A 21,800-nucleotide genomic window follows, 5' to 3' on the forward strand; every position below is an offset into this window, starting at 1 on the left:
AGCTGTCTATTTCCTTTATCTGCTACACAGGCACCTACACTGGTGCACTCTGTTGAGTAATCTGTCCTTCTACCATACATATATCCCACTACCGGTCTTTAAACCCCCCCTTTTTTTTACTTTCATCGTCTCTGTCATATAAAGCGTTCGGGTCGTGATCTGATCTCAATATAAAAAACGCCCTTTTCCATTCATGTGTGATAATCGCATCTGTGTCTGTGCATCAAACTTCAATCGATTTCTATATACGTTCTCCAAAGATCATACATCATACACTGTACTTTTGCAAGTGATACAACTCGGATTAATTTCGATTTCTTCAACCCCCAGTGAGGTTGCATCGATAAGCGTCGGGGTTGCGGCGTCGGAGTTCGGAGTACTAACATCGGAGCCTAATGCCATATAAAGCTGACGGATTTTCTTTTTCGAAGTCTCATCCATTCGCCATGTCCTGTTCAGCTGGCAGTGATAATGTTCTCGGTCCACGAGTGAGCGTTCTATGTCGGCCTTTTGATTTCACACTTCTTTTTGAAGATGTGCTCTTTACGCTCTTACCAGCGAGCCTGTTCCTCCTGGTCGTGGCAGTACGTCTCTGTGTCCTTGTTCGTGCGCCGATGAAAGTGACCTCACATCGTTTGGCGACGTGGAAGCTTGTATGTATAGCTGGTACTTTGTCACTTTATAATTGCGAGATACTGAACGATGTCCGGTGTAGACTGTACTAGGCTTAGTGCTACTTTTCCATCTAATATACCTCGCATTTCGCATCCAGGATTCCCAGCTATATACGAGCCTGTCACTCGCTTCTAGTATTCTAGATGTCGTCGTTATCATGATATCGCTCCTCCTATCATGGGTGGAGGACCAGCGCTCGATACGGCCGTCAGACCTGATGATCATTTATTTTGCTGTCACAACTATTCTTTCACTGGCTCGAGCTCGCACTTTGTGGCTCTTGTCAGCCGCTACTCCCAAATTGGCTGTTTTATGGACACTGATCTGTGTTGGCAGGGCTGCTGTGTTGAGCATTGAATCCGTACACAAGACTCAGCGTGTGCGCATGGCATATCGTCAGCCAAGTAAAGAAGTTACCGCAAGCTTCTGGGTTAGAAGCTTCTTCATCTGGGTGATCCCGCTGTTTCGCACTGGGTTCTCAACCATCCTTACGGTTCATGATATGCCCAATGTTGACAGCTCATTGACAGGAGCCGAGGCTGAAAAGAAGCTTCTGACTGCATGGAGTCGTGGTGAGAAGTCCTCGAGATTGATTTCCAAGCTCAATCCTTATGAAATTCCATAGTGCGGCCAGGGTCCAAGCATCGTCTGCTACGAGCAGCTTGTCATGCATATTTCTTGCCATTGATTGGCGCCATCATCCCTCGACTTTGTCTCGCTGCGTTCAAGTTCTGCCAGCCGTTCCTCATCTCGGCCACCTTGAATTTCGTGTCTTCCCCTTCGACCCCAGAGAACAAGATTTACGGTCCTGCATTGGTGGGAGCGTACGTGCTCACATACCTCGGAATGGCTGTATGTTTCTCATGTATGAAATTCTTACACAGACAGTTGACAATATTCAGATATCAAACGCAGTATACTGGCGCCAAGCATTCCGCCTCAACACCATGTCGCGAGCCGGGCTTATTCCTTTGATATACCGACAGACTACAAAACTTCATGCCAGGGACTTCAAAGACAAGCCCGCAATAACTTTGATGGGGACCGATGTCGAGCGCATTGTTTCTACACTCCATGCTCTGCACGAGGTTTGGGCAGCACCATTGGAAGTAGGAGTTGGAATCTTTCTATTGGAACGTCAACTGGGAGTTGCTTGCTTGATCCCAGCAGTCATCTCACTCAGTAAGGCAATTCTTTGTATCCTGACGTATTGTCTCTGACAGAATTGTAGTTGCTGTTATTGCAACCATCCCAATTTCCCAAAAGTCCAGTACGGCCATCAGCAGATGGATTGAGCGTGTTCAAGCCAGACTGAGCGTCACATCCAGCATGCTGCAGGACATGAAGTCAATCAAAATGCTTGGTCTGACCGAGAAGCTGTTCGAGTCGGTATCCCAGCTGCGACGAGTGGAATTGCAAGTCTCTGAAAAATTTCGGAGATTGCTTGTTTGGCAGGTCATTCTGTGTAAGTTGGTCATTATGCTCAACGGGAATAAGTAGCTTTTGGTATACTAATTGCGAAACAGCAAACATTCCTCTCACACTTGCACCTTTTGCTACATTCAGCATCTTCACGATAATTTCTGCGACCAACGGCAGTGAGTCGCTCTTGTCAACACGAGTATTCACCTCGCTCTCTTTGATATCCCTTATGACTGCACCGCTGCTGATTTTTCTTCAACTGCTCCCATCTTTATACCAGTCAATTGCTTGTTTTGACCGCATCGAGATGTACTGTACCAAAATTCCTTTCGACGTGCCAGAGGAGAATGTGTCGACAGACTCCGTGGAACTCTCTGAGACTCTCTCAGACCCACCACCAAATTCCCAGGATTCAGTCGTGGAATTCCACAATGCAAGCCTTTCTTGGTCTCAGGAAACTTCGCCAGTCTTGTGTTGTTTGGACTTTGCCGTCAAGAGAAAGAAGATCACGGCCATCATAGGACCTGTTGGAAGCGGCAAGACTACTCTCCTAGAAAGCACACTTGGTGAAACTCTTTTGAAAGCAGGGTCAAAATCACGTTTCCAGTCAGCAGTCGCTTACTGCCCCCAGACTGCATGGATCGTCAATGATACGATTCGCCAGAATATCACTGGCCCGTCATCATTCGACCCGAAGTGGTATAAGTTTGTCATCTGGGCATGTGCTTTGGAAAATGATTTTGAAGATATTCCCGGAGGAGATCTTTCCAAGGCCGGCAGCTCTGGGGTAACATTGAGCGGAGGCCAAAAGCAAAGGATTGTAAATCATGAGTTTTTGATAAACTATATGGCCATTTAACTGACAGACGTAGTCTCTTGCCCGAGCCCTTTATTCGCGTGCTCCAGTCTTGGTGCTGGATGATGTCTTCAGTGGACTAGACAATAAGTCAATTACTACTATAACGTCCCGTCTCTTCGCACCCGATGGGCATTTCAAAGATTCTGGAAGAACTGTTATCCTTGCCACGCATAACCGTAAGTTGATCAATGCAAAACTCGGGTTCAATTAACGAAACCACAGATCGAGTGCTCCCATACGCCGATGAAATCATTCTGCTGGACGCAGGAAAAGTGACAGACATCACGACGTACGACGACATTCGCCACTCTTTACCCCAAGACAGCGACACCGAATCCAACGAAGCCTTATCGGATGAACAAGTACAGAATGTGAGCAAGCCACGGACCAAGAGCTCTGATGCAAATTTTCAACTGCGCGAAGATGAAGAAACCGATCGAGATATGTCTCGCAGAAATGGCTCATGGTCCGTTTATGCATATTACCTCAAGTCCGCAGGTTGGAGGATGATTGTCATTCTCGCAGCTTCAGTTGTGCTCTTTGCATTTTCCGATAAATTTACAAGTGAATTCTTGCCATTGACTTACTTGTTTCTCCGCTGATTGTTACATAGCCATATGGCTTCAGAGATGGTCCGATGCCAATGAACAGCACCCGAATCAAAACCCAGGGTTGTATCTCGGCGTATATGCAGCCTTTTTTGGTATTTCCTTCTTTTCTCTTGTTGCTGCCTGCTGGTTAGTCACACCAGAGAGCTTCTAGGATATTCTCCTAACAAAATGGATACAGGGCGTTGTTTGTCCGAGTCATCAATAACACAGGTCTAATGATGCATGCCCATTTACTGAGATCTACTTTGAAGTATATAATCTTTTGAAATTGGCAACAAAATCGCTTTGACGCTGATCATTCATCCAGTGCTCCTTTTAGTTTTTTCCAAAAGGTTGATGCTGGGCTGACAACGAATCGGTGTGTGTTCCTGGTCTCTGAATGGCATAAGTCGTGATTAATTCTCGCAGATTCAGCCAGGACATGGAACTCATTGACATGAGTCTGCCAAGTCAAGCAATCAACACATATCTTGGTAGCTAAAATATAGTACCCCAATGTCTTCTCGTACCTGAGCTGATTGAGCTGATAGGATTTTCCAACTGTTGCGTTCAGCTTGTCATCCTGTGCGTCATGGGAAAGTATCTGACAATAACTGTCCTTGCCTTAGCGCTCATTCTGTACTTTGTTCAGAGCTATTATCTGCGTACATCTAGACAAGTGCGTCTGCTCGACATTGAAGCAAAATCCCCTTTGTTCACACATTTCGTGGAGACCATGCAAGGCATGGCTGTCATTCGAGCCCTGAAATGGAAGATGCCATTCCAAGAACACTTGGAGGATGCACTCAATCGGTCCCAAAAGCCATTCTACATGCTTTTCTGCATTCAGCAATGGTTGCAATTGGTGCTCGACTGTGTCGTTATGGCTCTCGCGGTTATACTGGTATCGCTGGTCGTTTCATTGAAAAGCCAATTCAGTGCGGGCTCCATCGGTGTCGCCCTGAACCTGATCTTGAGTTTCAATACAGATCTTATGATCTTGATCAAGTCTTGGACCATACTTGAGACTTCTATCGGGGCAGTCTCGCGTGTTCAAAGCTTTGTCAACGACACACCATCAGAGATTCAGCCCGAAGATAGCATGTCCGAACCTCCGACTCAGTGGCCTACTTTTGGAGAAGTCAATTTAAAAAATATCGTGGCGAGATATAGGTAGGACTTCCCCTGGAATATACTACTTTCTCACACTAACCCAAAAGATGAAAAGCCCTGATGCCTCGCCAGTATTGAATGACGTCTCTCTCTCAATCAAACCAGGCGAGAAAATCGCAATTTGCGGGCCATCGGGCAGCGGGAAGACATCACTAATCCTCGGGCTGCTGCAAATGATTGAACTGCAAAGTGGCAGCATCCAGATAGACGGAGTGGATATCAGCACATTCCAATGCCACGAGGTGCGCTCTCGTATCAACGTAATCTCACAGGAGCCATTCTTCATGCCTGGTACCCTGAGATTTAACCTGGAACGTGGGACTACCACCAGTGTCCTCTCAGACGCAAGTCTCATAGATGCCCTGGAGACTGTAGGTCTATGGAGAAAGATTACTAATTTGGATGGAGGGCTTGACCAGTCATTATCAGTAGCAGACTGGTCAATGGGTGAGCGTCAGCTTCTTGCTCTGGCACGCGCAATAGTGATGAAGAGTTCAATACTGGTACTGGACGAGGCGACTAGCAGGTATGTTTTCTGTCCTCTCTAGCGGTTCCGTGAATGACGATATCTAGTGTGGACTGGGAGACTGAAGCCATGATGCAGACCATCATCGAACGCGAGTTTACATCTCAGACAGTAATTTCAGTGGTACACCGTCTGCGCTTTATAGAACGATTTGACCGAGTTGCCTTGATGAAGCAGGGCCACCTCATTGAATGTGATCGACCTCAGACTTTGCTATCGACACGATCCGAGTTTCATGCGTTTTGTCATACAAGACAAGGCGAGTGAAGTATGAAGGTCTACAGGTTCAGAAAGGAGGATTATCTATACAGGAGAGTATAGCATTATATGTGAATATAGCAGTTGCGTATAAACAGTGTTCATTACAGCATCATTCGGAAAGTTCTGATAAAATAAATAAAGTTCCAAATCCAAATCGTCTGAAGAATCAGAATGAATGTAATCTTCAATTCTCAGCCTGTAGCTAAATTTGTACTCACTTTGTCAGTTTGCTGAAGACTGTTGTCACACCCAACGTCAACACCAAAAACACCCTCACCCTTCTTCTCTCCTCCCTTCCCTCTATCTCTTCGCATCACCCTGTCTCGACACTGTTGTCAAGTAAATCCAATATGCGAGGCGAGGTAAAGTATTAGGCTCAGTTCTGATTTCCCCTGCCTTCCCGATATGTCTGTCCCAAGAAGTGCTTGAGATTTGGGTCTCCAAACCCACAGGACGTGAACGAACATGTCAATACTAACTTGAAGCCTCAGATCTGCCACATCCACATTGGCCAAGCTGGTGTACAGCTTGGCAATGCTGCGTGGGAACTGTATGTCATCTCGCTGCCTCTCATTCTCTTGCTAAGACAGAACAAAGTTACCTACTTGAGCATGGACTCAACGCTGACGGGTCCATGAACCCTGATGTGACCGATGATACCGTGAGAAGCGGATCTTACGAGACTTTCTTTACTGAGACCAACATCGGAAAATATGTCCCTCGCGCCATCTTTGTTGACCTGGACCCGTCCGTATGTGCCTGCACATACCTTCAAACATATTGCAAATGTGGACTGATTCATTGTGATAGCCCATCGACGAGATCAGAACTGGTACATACCGTCAACTCTTTCATCCCGAGCAGCTGATCAGCGGAAAGGAAGATGCTGCAAACAACTGTACGTCTCGAGCTTGAATACACTGCTAGAATAAGGCAAGCTGACATGGGACAGATGCGCGTGGTCACTACACAGCTGGAAAGGACATCGCCGACGGCGTTGTTGACCAAATCCGTCGTGTGTCCGGTAAGTAAACCACTCAACTGTTGCCGGCGGTTTCAGACTGACCAGTTCATAGAAATCTGCGGCTCTCTGCAGGGCTTCATGATATTCCATTCCTACGGCGGTGGGACAGGCTCTGGATTTGGCGCGCTGCTTTTGGAACGTATCACTACCGAATTCAGCCGCAAGTCCAAGCTGGAGTTCTCGGTCTATCCTTCGCCTCGGGCCTCGACTGCCGTGGTGGAGCCCTACAACACTGTGCTATCTACCCACAGTACAATTGAGAACTCTGATTGCACTTTCTTGGTGGACAATGATGCAGTGTACGGCATCTGCCGCCGCAACTTGGATATTCCCCGTCCCGGTTACGAGCACATGAACGGTCTCATTGCTCAGGTGGTCAGCTCCATTACCTCCAGCTTGCGGTTTGACGGTGTTCTCAACGTCGACTTGGTTGAGTTTCAGACCAACCTGGTGCCTTACCCGCGTATTCATTATCCTTTGATCTCGTATGCTCCAGTCAACGGTGAGAAGAGCAGTTCCCATGAAAGCTACAAAGTGCAAGACCTCACCTTTAAATGCGTGTCTCCCATGTTCGATTGTCCAGTCTGAGATGCCTTAACTGACTGTTGATAGGCTTTGAGCCGACCAACCAGATGGTCATGTGTGATCCCAACAAAGGAAAGTACATGGCTGTGGCTCTGCTTTACAAAGGTGATGTGGTTCCCCGCGAGTGTTCTCAGGCTATTGCTGCTCTCAAGGCCAAGACTTCCTTCAACTTGGTTCAGTGGTGTCCTACTGGCTTCAAGGTCGGGATCAACTACCAAAAGCCTGTTCGTGTTCCTGGCAGCTTGCTCGCTCCTGTAGACCGCTCGGTCAGCATGCTGGCCAACACCACGGCTATTGCCGAGGCTTGGTGCCGTCTTGACTACAAGTTCGACCTCATGTACTCCAAGCGTGCTTTTGTGCACTGGTATGTGGGTGAAGGCATGGAAGAGGGTGAATTTGCCGAAGCTCGTGAGGATCTGGCTGCCCTTGAGAAGGACTATGAGGAAGTGGCTGAAGATAGCATTGTGGTGGCAACAGAAGACGAGTACTGATTGCACTGGGCTGTTGTCACTTTAGCAGTCATTGGCATGCCATATGTGATACACGACTTGTTCACTGTATGTTCCTAACCTTTACATTTTGTTAAGAAGGCGTTATCTAGGAACACGATCAATGCATTCAAGGTAGACAGAATATTTCGAAAAGACTGAATCCCATGTGGTTATGAACTTTTGCTTGGATCTGTTATTAAACATGTAGACCCTTCAATGCCCCTAACATGAAAGATTGGAAGCACCCCCGCCATTCTCGCCATAAGGGGGTCCTAAGGGAGCACCCCATTCATAGAATTAACCAATCTCCGCATTGGCCTAGCAACCATGCACTGTGAGTATGAAGTTCGGAAGTTATGCGATATCCGCTGCATCCTTCAACTCTAGACGAGAGTAGCGGATTGCCCGTCCGCACTCGTCAACCAACACCCCAAGAACTTTCCCTGCGTCGGGGTTTTCGGATCACCAAAACGGACAAATCGGCCTGCGAAGCATCGAAGTTGGACATCAGAACAGGCGGAAAACGGTGGATAAAGTATCGAGTTGTCTCGATACAAAGGGCATCTTGGGCAAGGCTATTGCTTGTCCCAGACTGCCTGGTAGTGCTGATTTAAAAGACTTGACAGTCCAGTGGATTAGTCGTTTTGTTACAGGCCAAGGAGGCACTCAAATTGCCTGTTCGACTTGACCTATGCAGGAAAGACCCCGAGTGGATGATATAGGCTGTATGCTTCGTTACTCTCCTGCATCGCAGTAAGTCTTGCTGCCACAGGCTGCTAGTCCGAAACTTCATTACCAGCCAATGATCCTGGTCCATCTTCCTCAGAAACATAATGTATGAGTACCTTCGCCCACCTGCTCAATTTCCCCCTGTGCAGGAACTATCTCCACTTCGCCCGCATGCAAGTCCCCCAGCAATGCCGACCAAATCGAGCGGTATCTTCGCGAAGACGGTCATGGGCTTTGTCATTTACCGGTGTACATACGGGGGGGATGGCAGAGTATCGCCGTCCGCCAGTCATTTCTTGTGACTGATTTATATTTTGATCTGGTATATGAAAACAATTCCACAACCCCTCATATTCTAGTTGCAATCCAAACGCCATTCAATGCTCCATGCGAGTGTATTGGTAGTAAAAGCCAAGCTTCAGGTGGCGGGTGCAATCTCAAGCTCTTCCAGTGCCCTCAATGTGCGCTCATAAGTCCACATGGTCACGGCACTTGCTGGCGCTGCCTTGAGTAAACTCACGGTCAGCCCACGATATAACCCCCGAACACCTTGCGTGCGCAGAATCAACGCAATACTCTGGATAACCCCCTTATACTCGGGGATATTGCGATGAACATAGCGTGTCCTTGTCGGCCCTTGTACTTGCAAGCGCTTGCGGACCAGATCGAGCGGAAATACACCAGTCTTGGCCAGAACACTCGCAAGCACTCCAGCAGCAGCATCCCCTGTACCGAAAGGTAGTGAATCCCAGGTCGTCAAAGCTGGCCGGAGCGCTTCATATGTTGTGAAGAAGAGTCCCATGTAAGGTACAATCTGCGCAATGGCAGCGGAACAGCCCCGGAAGAACCCTGGTAGGCCCTCCTGCCGCGCAATGTCCATCACCGAAGCCCGCAATGAGCCGTATACACGGTCGGAGCCTTGTGCGGCAAATCGTGTGCGAAGGAGATCCAGTGGGTATGTTGCACCCGTGGCACATCCACCTGCGACAGCACCAGATATGAAGGATTCGACCGACGAAGGGGGTCGATAGGGGCCGAGTTGAGCAAGGGCCTGTGTGGTTCCTCGGTACGCGGTGAATTGGATGGCGCCGTAGCAGACATACATCATCTCCGCTGGGATGTTGCCTTTCCAAAGACCCTGTCGCTAGATTAGTATTGGTACCAGCTGTTTCCAGCGCCAAAACATACGGTGATTCCTTCTTGCTTCATGATTGCCCGCATTGTGGACAGCGTCCCCTTATAAATTGGACCATTGATCCCTTGGTGTGAGATCGGGTCTGACAATGAGTGAACCTGTAGCTGCAACCGAATCTTGACGACATCTAGCGGCGCAATGCAGAATCGCGAGATCAACCCGGCGATGCCGCCGGCCAGCACGACCTGTCGTTTGGTGCCTTCATCTTTAAGATGCTCGGCCCCTGACATTGAGAAAATGGTGAATCAAAGAATTGCCATGCTGGACTGGACTGGAATGAGAAACAAAAACAAGGATTTACGTAAGTTAAGTCGCCTCCGAAGTCAAGAATGATGATGGCCTGAGGCAGGAGTTGACACCTCAGGCTTTAGGGTGCCTGAAGATTTGTGCCTGCATATTGATGCCTGGGTGCCTCAGGTGTCAGTCAGTCAGCCGAGGTCCCCCGCGAAACAGTCGACCCTCACGTTCTCAGCTCTTAAGTCTTCGTTGTCTGCCTTCCTTTCTCCTTCAAGTCACCTCACCACCTCTATGCATCGTCTGCGATCTCGACCTAGCTTTTGGAAGCTGCCGAGCAGCGTACCGCGCTCAATTCCCGTTCGCAACTTCACCGTTGCGGCTCATCGGGCCAACAGTTCTCCGCAATCCGATCCCCGCGATCCAGAAAATGTAGCAAATCAATTACGAGAAATCAGCGCAGCCCTCCGCAAATCTACCAAGTCAACTTCTCAGGCTGCAGCCTCAAAGTCATACACGCTGAAGCATGTTAATGTGGAGGGTCGCGGCCAATGTTGGCTGGACAAGGAGGTATTGTACTTGCATTGCGAAGACGGTACAACAATGAAGCTGCCTTATGCCTACCTCCGCGATTTCTGTCAGTGTCCGCTCTGTAAGGATCAACACTCGCACCAACGTCCTTTCCGCACCAACGATATTCCTAAGAATGTTACGCCGCGTTCGGTCAAATGGAACGGGACCAACCTAGTTATTCAATGGGCGAACGATGTCCCAGGTTATCCAGTACACCACAAGTCAGAATGGACCATTGAGACTCTACAAAAACCCAAACATAATCCTCATGAGGTATCGGAGGACACGAAACCAGTGCCATGGAGTGGATCTCGCATGACACAGGACCAGCATTGGATTTCCTACGAGGACTATGCTGGACGTGGTCCATTGTTTGCCAGAGCCATGTGTCACTTGCAAACTCAGGGCCTGATTTTCGTCAAGGATATCCCCAAGTCCAGGGAAATGGTTGAGCAGATCGCCACAGGCATGGGTCCTTTGCGCAATACTTTTTATGGTTCAACATTTGATGTGCGGACTGTGCCAAATGCGCAGAATGTGGCTTACACAAACACATTCCTTGGGTTCCACATGGATTTGATGTATATGAACGAGCCGCCTGGATACCAACTCCTCCACTGTCTGGAGAACTCATGCAATGGTGGCGAGTCACTCTTCGCGGATGCATTTTATGCTGCTGAAACAATGCGTGGTGATAATCAACCTGCTTTTGCCGAGCTGTCTGAGCAGCGCTTGGGCTACGAGTACAGACACGAGAACAGTATCTACTATAACGAGCGACCAGTGTTCGAGCTTGACCCCAGAACACAACAAATGCGTCATGTGAATTATTCGCCCCCTTTCCAATCTGCTCTCCCGCTGTTGCAAAGCAATGAACATGATTCCGAGTCTATCAACAAGTTGCAAGATGCCCTTTCAATATTTACTGGTATCATCGAGCAGAAGAATTCTATCTTTGAGCTCAAACTTAACCCAGGTGAGTGTGCCATCTTTGACAACCGACGAATTGTCCATGCACGCCGGCAATTCGATTCCACCGGAGGCTCTCGCTGGTTAGCAGGTGCATATGTTGACACAGATGCTCTGCTCTCCTGCTTTGCTGTTGCCAAGAAGAACTTCCCTGCAGCGTGGAAGAAATGAGCAAAGTAATCCAAGAAATTACATTACAATGAAGAATGAGCCTGAATCAACGGCAAGCCTGAAGAAAGAAATCTCCGAACGAAGTCGAATGTGGGAATGATTTCTCTCGCATACTTGCTCGCAAAAAGTGTATAGTGATCGGGTCGCACGACACTGTATCGATTTATTTGCATTGGGGTTGCATATATAGTTGATCCTACAAGGTGAGAGCACCGCGGGATAATCCTTACCAATGCGAAAACTGTGTATATACATTCGAAGTGCATTAAAAGAGATTGGTGGTGTCTGTGATGAATGTTTTGGATACTGCTCATTTGAACTATAAGCAACAAAGTGTGATAGATGAAGGGTAGAATGGAAGGAAAAAAAACAATCCAAGCGGAGAAGCCTCGCCAGGCCCAAGCATATCTCATTATGTTAGACTTTTAGCATCTAGCTCCAGGGTCAGGGGAGTCATGGGTATCGTGCAGCAAAAGCCAATGACTTAAACTGCGGTGGGCTTGTTGACGGAGAACTCGTTGAGGAAGTCGGGATCGGCGTTAATTTCCTCACGGACCTGGACCGAACAATTAGCAATTGGATTGAGAACCACAATACTGAGACACTTACAATGTCCAAGCCACCAACCAACTCGCCGCTAACCCACAGTTGAGGGAAAGTAGGCCACTCGGCGTATTCCTTGAGACCCTGTCGCACGTCCTCATCGGCCAAAATGTTGAAGAAACCGTACTTGACGCTGCGCTCACGAAGAATGCCGACCAGCTGTCGACTGAAGCCACATTGTGGGCTGCTGGGGGTTCCCTTCATGAAAAGCATGACTGATGCAGCTTTGACCAGCTGCTCGAGACGGGCAAACAGAGCTTCCTTGGATTGTTCTGGTGTCAAACCAGGAGCGGATGCGACAGCGGTGGCATTGGCCGAGTCGGCAGGAGGTGCTTGAGAAGCAGAGACAGGAGCCTGGGTCGCAGTAATTGGACCATCCTCACGTGGCACAGCAGACAGTGGAGGAGGAATGGTAGTTCTCACACCATCCATCGGACTAGTGCCTGCTCCCTGCCCACGGCCCGCGTGACGCTCGACAGCATCGCGCACCTTCACGGCATCACTTCCACTGATTGACTCCAGAATCTGACCACTGCGCAGACAGACAACGAAGGGCACGGCAGAAACGTCATATTCCTCCGAGATATCAGGAAGCTCCTCGGCGTTGATGCTGACAAACGAGATGGTAGGCGGGGCTGTGGCGGGGTACTGCGAAGCGAGGGCGGAGAGCACAGCGCCCATTTGCGTGCATGGTGCCGCCCATGGAGTATGGAAGTAGAGGACAACCAATGCAGAAGGCGAAAGAGAGGAAAGGTGCGACGAGAAGTCGGCCTCGGACGTAATTTCGGTGAGCGCGGACATGGTGGGATGGCGGGGGAGGAGAGTGGCCAGAGACGGCAATGGTTGTCAAAGGATTCGATTCTCTGGTATACAGAGTATACGGGAGGAGAGAGGAAAAAGTGTAGACAAGTAGAAGTTGTGTCGCAAAGGTGACTCTGCTCCCCACCATCCCACGCAATCCTCCGGTTATCAGATCGGATTTGCACCATTTGCACTGTTTGCACTCGTCACGCCTTTCTCACACGTGACCCCATATCTCCATGTGACTTGCTCTATCTCACGAATTTCCTGCGAAACGCCGAAAGCCAACCACGCCGAAATGGGAAACCGGAAGAGAAAGCTCAGTTCTGACAGGTGGAATGGCCACGAAAATGGTGTGGCTGAGACTATGCCGCGTGTACAAGGCGATAACCCGAGCACCGACAGCTACAACAACAATGCGACAAAGAAGCGGAAGAGAGTAGATGGGGAGAAGGTGAAATACCCAGATCTTTCCTACTCGGATGGAAAGCTGCAGTCAGCGATCCGAATTGCAGACCTTCAGGGGTTAATTCTCTACTGCTTCGCTGATGGAATCGCACCGCAATGGATCTCGATGAAGCATTCTGGCCATGTGCGCAAGGTGGTTGTACTGATGGTACCAGGACTCGAGATGGGCATGTTTGATGGGTCCATTCTTGTTGAACCGAAGGAGAACGCGGAGGAGGAAAGATCGGACGAACCTCCACCGACCGAACCAGCCCAAGATGATCGAGCTGTCGATTTCGAACGATGGAAACAAGGTCTCCCACAGGAAGACCGTTCGCACCGCTTCAATCCCCGTCCTTTGGCTCGTGACAACCTTCCTCAACCCCTTCAGCCATTGTCAGACATCTTTCCTCACATTTGGCCTGTAAAGGCGCCAGGCGACAACAAATACAACAAGGTCCACTCGCCGTTGCAGGCCATTTTGCTATCCACGGCTCCCAAATCGAAGAGTGACGAGTCCCGAGGAAAAGGTCCTCGCCCTGCCAAAGTCGAAAAAGGCTTCGTCCCTCAGCGGACACCGATCACCAAATTTATCACTTCCCGCGAAGACCTCGAAGACAGCGACTACATCTTGCATCCTGCCTTTTTCACACCCGAGGAGAGGTCTTCCCAGGCGGAGGCTCGTGAACGAGGTGGAACTACAGCAAAGGATGGGTGGGTAAACACTGAAGTTCTGACGCTGGAATCCGCTGAGGTGCCGGACGCAGAGATTGAACAGGGCAGCATGACTGCTGGACGGGATGTGTTTGCCCTCGATTGTGAAATGTGCATTACAGAAGGGGGCCAGTCCGAACTCACGCGCATCAGCATGGTAAACTGGGACGGCGAAGTCGTTCTGGACGAGCTGGTCAAACCCGATCGCCCTGTCATCAACTATTTGACACGCTTCTCGGGCATCACACCAGAGATGCTGGAACCTGTGACAAATACCCTTGCCGACATCCAGCAGCGTCTGCTGGCCCTTCTCACACCGCGTGCCATCCTCGTGGGACACTCTCTCAACTCAGACCTCACTGCCCTGAAACTGGTTCACCCCTTCATCGTCGACACCAGCATCATCTACCCACACCCACGTGGTCCACCTCTGAAATGCAGTCTCAAATGGCTCACCCAAAAGTACATGAACAAACAGATCCAAAACGGAATGGCCGGCCATGACTCCATTGAAGATGCCCGTGCTGTTTTGGAACTGGTGAAGTTGAAGTGCGAGAAAGGCGAACGCTGGGGTACCAGTGATTCCTCTAACGAAAGCATCTTCCGTCGTCTTGCACGCTCTGTCCGACCAGCCTATGTTCCTCGTTCAGGCGAAGAACGAACAGGTGCCGTGGTTGACTGGGGCAATCCCGAACGTGGTTTCGGCTCGCAAGCAACAGTCTCCATTGGATGTCAAGATGATGATGCCGTGGTCAATGGCGTCTCTGCGGTGATAAATGGCGACGAGTCCAATCTTTCCATTCCTGGCGGTGGTGTCGATTTTGCCTGGGCTCGTCTCCGTGAGCTCGAGTACCTTCGCGGCTGGTGCAACCGCATGCCAGACCCGAACAATGCGAATGAATCTACGACTCTTGTTCCTCCACCAGAAGAAACCACACCCACGACGGGCACTGGCACTGAATCAACAGACCTCCCACAGCCTGACGTTCTGGCTAAAACCGTTTCCCATACAGTATCCAACATCTCACGCATCTACAATTCTCTTCCCCCGTGTACACTCTTCATGGTTTATTCTGGAACTGGAGACCCACGTGAAGTGAGCCGACTACAGAGCATTCAGAGGCAACATCGTGAGGAGTTTAAATCTGGCAAGCCATGGGATTCTCTGACCTACAAATGGACCGACACTGAGGAGCAATTGCTGAAGAAAGCATGCGAGCGTGCGCGTGAAGGCTGTGGCTTCATGTGTGTGAAATGATCCATATATATACTTTAGATAGGTGGGACGTTGGTTTCCAGAGCAAAAATATCTAGTGACATGTATTTTGACTCAAATTCTTGCCAACTACCAACTATTAAATGAACTACACATCGGTACCTCAGGGCCTAATTAGATTCTGAAATACCCTTCTTCGTGCATCTAATAGTTTTTTTTGCTTAGTTGGACCGGACTCCGGTTAGCCGAGTACACTCTTTCAATTTCCAAAGTCTTACTCCTCGACTCCAAGCTAATTTCCCCAACACTGCATCAGCTGAAGGTAATGAACGACCAGCTATTATCTCTATAAGATATTTTGATGTAGACGGACTTTACCGTGATCTCCCGTTGGTCAGAAAGAAAAGTGTTCTTAATGAAACACTACTGGAACCTCAAGCTGACATTCAGAATAGAGGATATAATTGAGATTGACGCTCAAAGCACATTATTATATTCATCTTCATCTCGTTGCGAGTACAAAGCATGGAGGTTGTGTTCGCACGGAATATGGGCCCCACCGGACTTGGCAGAAAGTTCTTCCCAACAACCACCATGAACCCTTTCGCGCAAAAAGTGTGGCATCGGGTGGCCTTCGTATCGGAGCTGCCCAATCTTGACGATGATAAGATTGCTCCACGATGCAAAGCCTTCAAGATCCCGGTCGGCCAGTCACCAGTCGAGGCAGATCTGGACATGCCAGGGGATCTGAAAGACCAAGTCATGGTGTTCAAATACAAGGATAAGATCCATGCCATTGACCATGTAAGTCACCAAAAGCCCGTCAAAGACCAAGCTGACCAATGTAGCAATGCCCTCACTCCTCATTTCCTCTGTCGCAGGGTAGCCTTTTCGACATTGAGGACTTTGGCATTGTCCTGAGCACTGGAATCACATGTCCCAAGCACAATTGGTCTTTTGACATTATCTCTGGACATGCAGATCGTGGAAATTACCGTCTGAAGGTGTGGGAAGTAGAACTACGTGACCACGACACCGACCAAGAAGTGTGGGTGAGACGCAAGCAACGGATTGGTTGAACTCGTCTATCCTTTGGTTCAATCTCTGTGGGCACACCCGTTTCTGAGCCCAATTCTGTTACCGTATCCATGCTGAATTAGCCCGAGGAACGGAACAAACATTGGATCGATGTGCCATACGTTTCTCAGCCACCTCTTTCAAAGCGACGCTGCAAACCCCTACAGTGTCATTTCAGCAACCTACGAAATGCCATGTGATGCTTGAAATGAATGGCTGGTCAGCTTTCTCAGTTCCATGTGGTTATAAAGAACGCAATGAAACGCACGATGTACGCTTGAATGAATGAGGCTTGGACTAAGCTGTCAATGAGTCCGCCAATTACACCAAGCCTCGGAAATCACACCCAGCTCGACCATTTCAAATCGCGTCAATTTTTCCACTGGACGTTCAAAATTTGAGACTTAGTTGGGAGTTTGTTGGTTTTCAAGAGCAAGACGCATACTTTGTACATAGTCTGAAATCCGTGTCAAAACTTATATCGCTCAACTCATGCATGGCATGACGATTCCTCGTCAATTGCCGCCATTTCACCCTGGAACTTGCCGTGTCCAGTCGTATATTGCCAAGTACTATAGCTGTTGCTGGGGCAGGCTCCTTGTCGAGGATGTATCACGCCGATGCCCTCGGACTTAGAACTCGCCCTTCATTTCGGTTTACTCTTCTGTTTGCCCTGACCAGGATGATTATGCATGTGTACCGCTTACCATCTCGGCAGCTCCAGTTTGTCGTGTTTCTGTGATCATCGAGTCTTCATTGCCTGTAATGAAGTTAGATCAATTCCCTCTGGGATCTCGTCATTTCGTCATTTCCCGGCTAGATCAATAGCCTCTATGCGGCAAGCTTCAATACATGCCGCAGTGTCTGGGGCCTTCCCATCTTGGATGCTTTCTAGGAAAATTTACAGTAGGCCCATCGTGTGCCACCACGTAAAAGCTTAGAATCGACATGCCCAGAACCAGTGGTGAAACCAACTAGAGACGACCAGTTACCTCTCCGTGCCTGCTGGCAAATCTAGATTAAAATTTTATTTTAAATGATCCATCCAGCGGGAATATGTGGACGTTCCAATGTGGGCGTCGCAAAAGCGCCAAAATGACATGTCGCAAACCACCTCCCAACGTTTTCAGGCTTGCAAATCCAACCAAAACAAACCAGAGTCAACCTATTGTCAGAGGAATTTGCATACCGAGCTCCATTATTATAGATATTGAATACAGATAGTGTCCAGAATACTCAATTACTCTACAGTACGAAGATGATGACTGTGCAGAGGATATAAATGAAATCGTAGAACATTCAGCTGCATAATGAGGATCTCCCGAGTAACACAAAAGCAAAATTTCAACTGCGATCTATTTGACTGTGCTAATATATAGTACATGTTACGCCGTGGTGGGTGCGTCGTGGACAGTGGGATTCCGACCGAGCCCATCTACTCAATGTCGAGTATACCGTGCAATATACTGTACTCACCAATACCGCAATCATGCTCGAACGAACTAGACCATGGGTAGAGATCAAACAGGTATTATCTACCGTGAAATTCTGAGAGATTGGAACCATATTCAAGGGCTTTACGGAATAGTCCTGCAATAGCAGAATGTTGTGGGTTCTCTTGGTTTGTCTTTTACATAGCCCTGACTCTGATCATTTTCAATGGCGTCGTGAATGGAGGTGGCTGGACTTGACAGTTATTTATTAGCTGCGTGAAGCTGAATTGCAGTTCCCCCTTGACTCGGGAATATCAACTAACCGAGGACAGAACTATGGAATCCTCACCGCAGGTCCTGGCCTGGCCTGCTGCACTGCAATTGAACGAACTGCTGGAACGGACAAAGATTTGCAACGGAAGCAAATAGGCTTGCAAACGAGGGAGAACCTGATAGACCAGAAGAAACATTGCCATAGATCACAACGGAAAGTGCCCAAGTATACCGCCTCAATCATTAGAAACACCACTCCGACCTGCTCTTTCTTCTCAGATCATACTCCTGTCATTATGATATTATCAAGCAAACCTCTGCCCTTAACACGACATGACCGGCACCAAGAGTTTCAGTCATTTGATGGACAAACAAACACGGAAACTCCTAAAATGATTTGAGGTAGGTGCCCAAAGTCTATCTGATGAGTTGGACGACCTCAAGGACATATTTCCGAGGTGCAACGGAGAAATCAAGACTACAGCATCAACCAGAAACCCCAAGAAAGAGAAACTGGAAGTGGAAACAAGATCTCGATCAGTAGAAGAAGAAGCGAAACCAACCAGATCGTGGAATACCATCTCAAACTGACAACTCGGAAAGTCTAAGGTAAGTACGCATCACCGATTGAACAGAATCTTTTCTAATGCGACCATCAACACCCCCAAGCCAACCTCCGGCTACAGTCAGATCCGACCACTCCTGTTATCATGCCGCGGCCAATGCAGGTGATTGATCGAGTGGAGCCACTACTTCCCGGATGTCCAAGCAAGAAAAGGCGGAAACACGCCGCTGATCACTCAGACGAAACTCGAGCTGCAAAATCCCCAAAGAAGAACAAATCAGCCTTACCTCGAGAAGATGCAATTGTGCCTTTATCCCCGAGTCCGACGAGGAACATAGACGCTACTGCTCAACCGGTGACAAACAGCAGCGCGGGAGACATCAGAAACAGTTGTTGGACCATCAAGAACCGTGCAAACCACCCAAGCGGATGAAGGTAATGATGATCTTGATCTCTACAGCAACAGCAGAAATTGCAAGCGATGCTTCGACAGCTGGGCTCTCCACGTCAAGCATCGCACATCTGCCCCTCCATGTTTGTTTTAGCCCTCCAACCCGAGAAAAACCTGCTCGTTATGCTGGTTCGACAAAACCACCCCAAGATGCCTATGTGTACTGGTATGTAGTGTTCGAGTCCGTGACACAAATACAGAGACTGACAGAGGATGAAGATCCCACAGGAGAAAAGCTCACATCTTATAATCATCGCGAAACTCAAGATGATACGTGAAACAAACGAGAAAGCTTCCGCAAAATATAAAAGGCACTCACGAAGGAGCTGGAAATGAACCCCATCCCCAAAGCGCAAAAAAGGTCAGGCTCTTCCTGCTGAGCATGAAAGAACAAGCTGAGACGTCACTCCTACATCGCCTAACCATTCATAGTGAGAGGAGATTAGGTATTAGACATGGGCGCAGAGAGAGAGGACGAGGTGACAAGGAGGACATGGGCATTCATTTTATTTCATTTGTGAAGAGTTTCTGGGACCTTGATTAATTGGTCTGTATCTGATTCCCGCACTCTTTGAGAATCAGCTGTGTACTTTAATGAAGTCCAAGTTAATGAAATTGTGATTGATCGAAGTGAAGGGATATCGGCACGAGGGCCAACCCTCGTCTCGTGTGCTCCGGAGTCGGCCTCCCAACTCTCCGCATCTCTTACCATTTAAACAGCTACACACTGGAGCAGTTCATTTCAGCAATTACATTCAGCTTTGTTTCAATCCCTACATCATTCCTTTCTTCATGGCCTCCTTTCAGAAGGCTACTCGGGCTTCAGTGTCCATGAAGCGTTTTATCTCTTTCCAGCAGCCCTCTACTCGCTCCGTGGCCACTCGCGCAACTTCTTACACGCTCAATACCGGGGCTAAGATCCCCGCCCTTGGATTCGGTACATTTCAAGACCCGGAATCCCAGGAGGACACTGTCAGCCGAGCCCTGCAGAAGGGCATGCGCCTAATCGATACAGCTCGGGTTTACAATGTGGAAGAGCAAGTCGGCAGGGGAATCAAGAAAAGTGGGGTACCCCGCGAAGACATCTTTGTCGGCACGAAGCTTTGGTGCAACGACTACCACCCAGAAGATGTAGAGCGGGCGTTGGATGATTCCTTGCGAGACCTCGATACCCCATACGTCGACCTTATGTTGATGCACTACCCCTGTACCTTCCAGCGGGGACCGGATCGCTTCCCTCGCAATGCTGAAGGCCGAATGATTGCTGGCGAGACGACATATCTGGAAACATGGAAGGCAATGGAGAAATTGACCAGGACTGGGAAGGTCAAGGCGATTGGAGTTTCTAATTTTAGCAAAGGGGAAGTTGAGACATTGCTCAGGGGCTCTTCCACGGTTAGTAATCAAATTTCATATCAGTGTAAAATGAAAGGTACTGATTAATCTTCATAGGTCCCAGCTGTTCATCAAATGGAGGTCCATCCATACCTACAGCAGAAGGGATTCAACCAGTGGCTGAAGACAAAGGGAATCCACACCGTCCAATTCAGTCCGCTGGGCAACATGAACGATTTCTATCGCCAGACGGGATGGTCCAAGGATATTTCACACATGATGCGGGTGATTGACCAGCCCATCCTGAAAGAAATTGGTGAGAAATATGGAAAGACACCTGTGCAGGTAGTTCTTGCGTGGGGAATCAACAGCGGCCGCTCCGTCATCCCGAAGAGTATCGTCGACTGGCAGATTGAACAGAACTTGGAGGCCGACTTTGAGCTGCAGCCCGAGGATATGGCTCAAATTGCGACCCTGGATGCAAAGGCTCGCTTCAATGACCCAAGCTTGGACTACGAGTGGCGATTGTATAGTGACTTGGAAGGCATTGAAGGAACCGTCAGGGGTTTAACTCATTGACCATGCACGCTAGAAGCACTTGTATAAATTTCATGCCACAATCACAAAAGACCAACCGGTTTTCTCATCTACACTTCTCAACTATAGCATGGTAATTCAGTACCGTGACTCCATAATCTTCGCAATGTCAGGCACATATTTCTGGCGGCCGTAAAACTGGAACCTCTCCTGTAGTCAAGTAGCTCAAAGTTTCTGGGCTAAGTAAGCCTTGCACTACCTGGGTGCTACTTGCGAGATTGATCGGGAGTGAGGATCAATTGTCATTCCTTCGGAGGCGCGGTATGACTGTACAGACTAACCTGCTGGTGTATGCGGTTCTATTCAGTTGCCTTGTGGATATGGCCGCATTATCCTTGAGCATCACCTGGTTGAAGCCATCCCAAAGACACAAGTACAATTGTTCTTACCCTCAGATCTCGCGGCATGGTACGATGAGTAGAGCAATCCGATTCCAATCAATAAAACAAGCTAGCGTCGAAAAAGCAGCTCGCCAGGCTGGCATTGCAACCATCGTTGTCCCTCATAGAAACTTTGTTGAATTTGCACTAGGCACGCTGTGAGTAACTTGTATGTTTCGAGAAGGTACCTGTCTGACATCGACATTCATCTACCAGGGCGAGGGGTGTGAGCTACGAAGGCAACCAAATTCAATTTATCGGCAACAGCCATTCAGAGCTTCTTAAGCTTTGATAGGCTCACAAGTGTGCAAATTAATTCTCCAACGTTTTTATACTGACCTAGCAACAGTACACGATCATATGTGGCTACAGCCTAGGCGGTTATCTTGGCCTCCACGCCCATCAATCAGATTAAAAAATCATCAATTGGC

At 48.6% G+C, this 21,800-nt stretch overlaps 8 protein-coding genes across 8 annotated transcripts; 6 read left to right on the forward strand and 2 right to left on the reverse strand.

Annotated features, from left to right (window-relative positions):
* Nucleotides 1–446: 446 nt before the first annotated feature.
* N7508_006068 (uncharacterized protein) lies at nucleotides 447–5,512 on the forward strand (the record flags this gene model as incomplete). The annotated part of the gene is given in 15 exon segments (XM_058464134.1): nucleotides 447–653; nucleotides 716–1,247; nucleotides 1,301–1,527; nucleotides 1,578–1,857; nucleotides 1,907–2,140; nucleotides 2,202–2,917; nucleotides 2,970–3,132; nucleotides 3,179–3,520; nucleotides 3,570–3,693; nucleotides 3,746–3,817; nucleotides 3,887–3,958; nucleotides 3,976–4,040; nucleotides 4,098–4,719; nucleotides 4,775–5,245; nucleotides 5,293–5,512. The coding sequence occupies 15 exon segments, from the start codon at nucleotides 447–449 to the stop codon at nucleotides 5,510–5,512; spliced, it is 4,347 nt and encodes a 1,448-aa protein (XP_058320612.1).
* A 344-nt stretch (nucleotides 5,513–5,856) lies between these two features.
* Nucleotides 5,857–7,606, forward strand: N7508_006069 (tubulin alpha chain; the record flags this gene model as incomplete). Its single annotated transcript, XM_058464135.1, has 7 exons — nucleotides 5,857–5,868; nucleotides 5,959–6,056; nucleotides 6,104–6,257; nucleotides 6,317–6,404; nucleotides 6,459–6,530; nucleotides 6,583–7,107; nucleotides 7,143–7,606. The coding sequence occupies 7 exons, from the start codon at nucleotides 5,857–5,859 to the stop codon at nucleotides 7,604–7,606; spliced, it is 1,413 nt and encodes a 470-aa protein (XP_058320613.1).
* Nucleotides 7,607–8,753: 1,147 nt separating this feature from the next.
* N7508_006070 (thiamine transporter TPC1) lies at nucleotides 8,754–9,760 on the reverse strand (the record flags this gene model as incomplete). Its single annotated transcript, XM_058464136.1, has 2 exons — nucleotides 8,754–9,473; nucleotides 9,524–9,760. 2 exons carry the CDS (start codon nucleotides 9,758–9,760, stop codon nucleotides 8,754–8,756), a joined length of 957 nt encoding a protein of 318 aa, XP_058320614.1.
* A 298-nt stretch (nucleotides 9,761–10,058) lies between these two features.
* N7508_006071 (putative Gamma-butyrobetaine hydroxylase subfamily) lies at nucleotides 10,059–11,477 on the forward strand (the record flags this gene model as incomplete). The annotated part of the gene is made up of 1 exon (XM_058464137.1): nucleotides 10,059–11,477. The coding sequence occupies one exon, from the start codon at nucleotides 10,059–10,061 to the stop codon at nucleotides 11,475–11,477; it is 1,419 nt and encodes a 472-aa protein (XP_058320615.1).
* Nucleotides 11,478–11,961: 484 nt separating this feature from the next.
* Nucleotides 11,962–12,881, reverse strand: N7508_006072 (PICOT family protein; the record flags this gene model as incomplete). Its single annotated transcript, XM_058464138.1, has 2 exons — nucleotides 11,962–12,033; nucleotides 12,087–12,881. 2 exons carry the CDS (start codon nucleotides 12,879–12,881, stop codon nucleotides 11,962–11,964), a joined length of 867 nt encoding a protein of 288 aa, XP_058320616.1.
* Nucleotides 12,882–13,179: 298 nt separating this feature from the next.
* On the forward strand, nucleotides 13,180–15,300 carry N7508_006073 (RNA exonuclease; the record flags this gene model as incomplete). The annotated part of the gene is made up of 1 exon (XM_058464139.1): nucleotides 13,180–15,300. One exon carries the CDS (start codon nucleotides 13,180–13,182, stop codon nucleotides 15,298–15,300), a length of 2,121 nt encoding a protein of 706 aa, XP_058320617.1.
* A 552-nt stretch (nucleotides 15,301–15,852) lies between these two features.
* Nucleotides 15,853–16,337, forward strand: N7508_006074 (Rieske (2Fe-2S) protein; the record flags this gene model as incomplete). The annotated part of the gene is made up of 2 exons (XM_058464140.1): nucleotides 15,853–16,062; nucleotides 16,107–16,337. 2 exons carry the CDS (start codon nucleotides 15,853–15,855, stop codon nucleotides 16,335–16,337), a joined length of 441 nt encoding a protein of 146 aa, XP_058320618.1.
* A 3,512-nt stretch (nucleotides 16,338–19,849) lies between these two features.
* Nucleotides 19,850–20,971, forward strand: N7508_006075 (aldo/keto reductase; the record flags this gene model as incomplete). Its single annotated transcript, XM_058464141.1, has 2 exons — nucleotides 19,850–20,452; nucleotides 20,510–20,971. 2 exons carry the CDS (start codon nucleotides 19,850–19,852, stop codon nucleotides 20,969–20,971), a joined length of 1,065 nt encoding a protein of 354 aa, XP_058320619.1.
* Between the last annotated feature and the right edge of the window lie 829 nt (nucleotides 20,972–21,800).

The sequence above is a fragment of the Penicillium antarcticum genome (assembly GCF_028974205.1).
Source record: "Penicillium antarcticum strain IBT 31339 chromosome Unknown utg000005l_segment0_segment0, whole genome shotgun sequence".
In the NCBI taxonomy this organism is placed as follows: domain Eukaryota; kingdom Fungi; phylum Ascomycota; class Eurotiomycetes; order Eurotiales; family Aspergillaceae; genus Penicillium; species Penicillium antarcticum.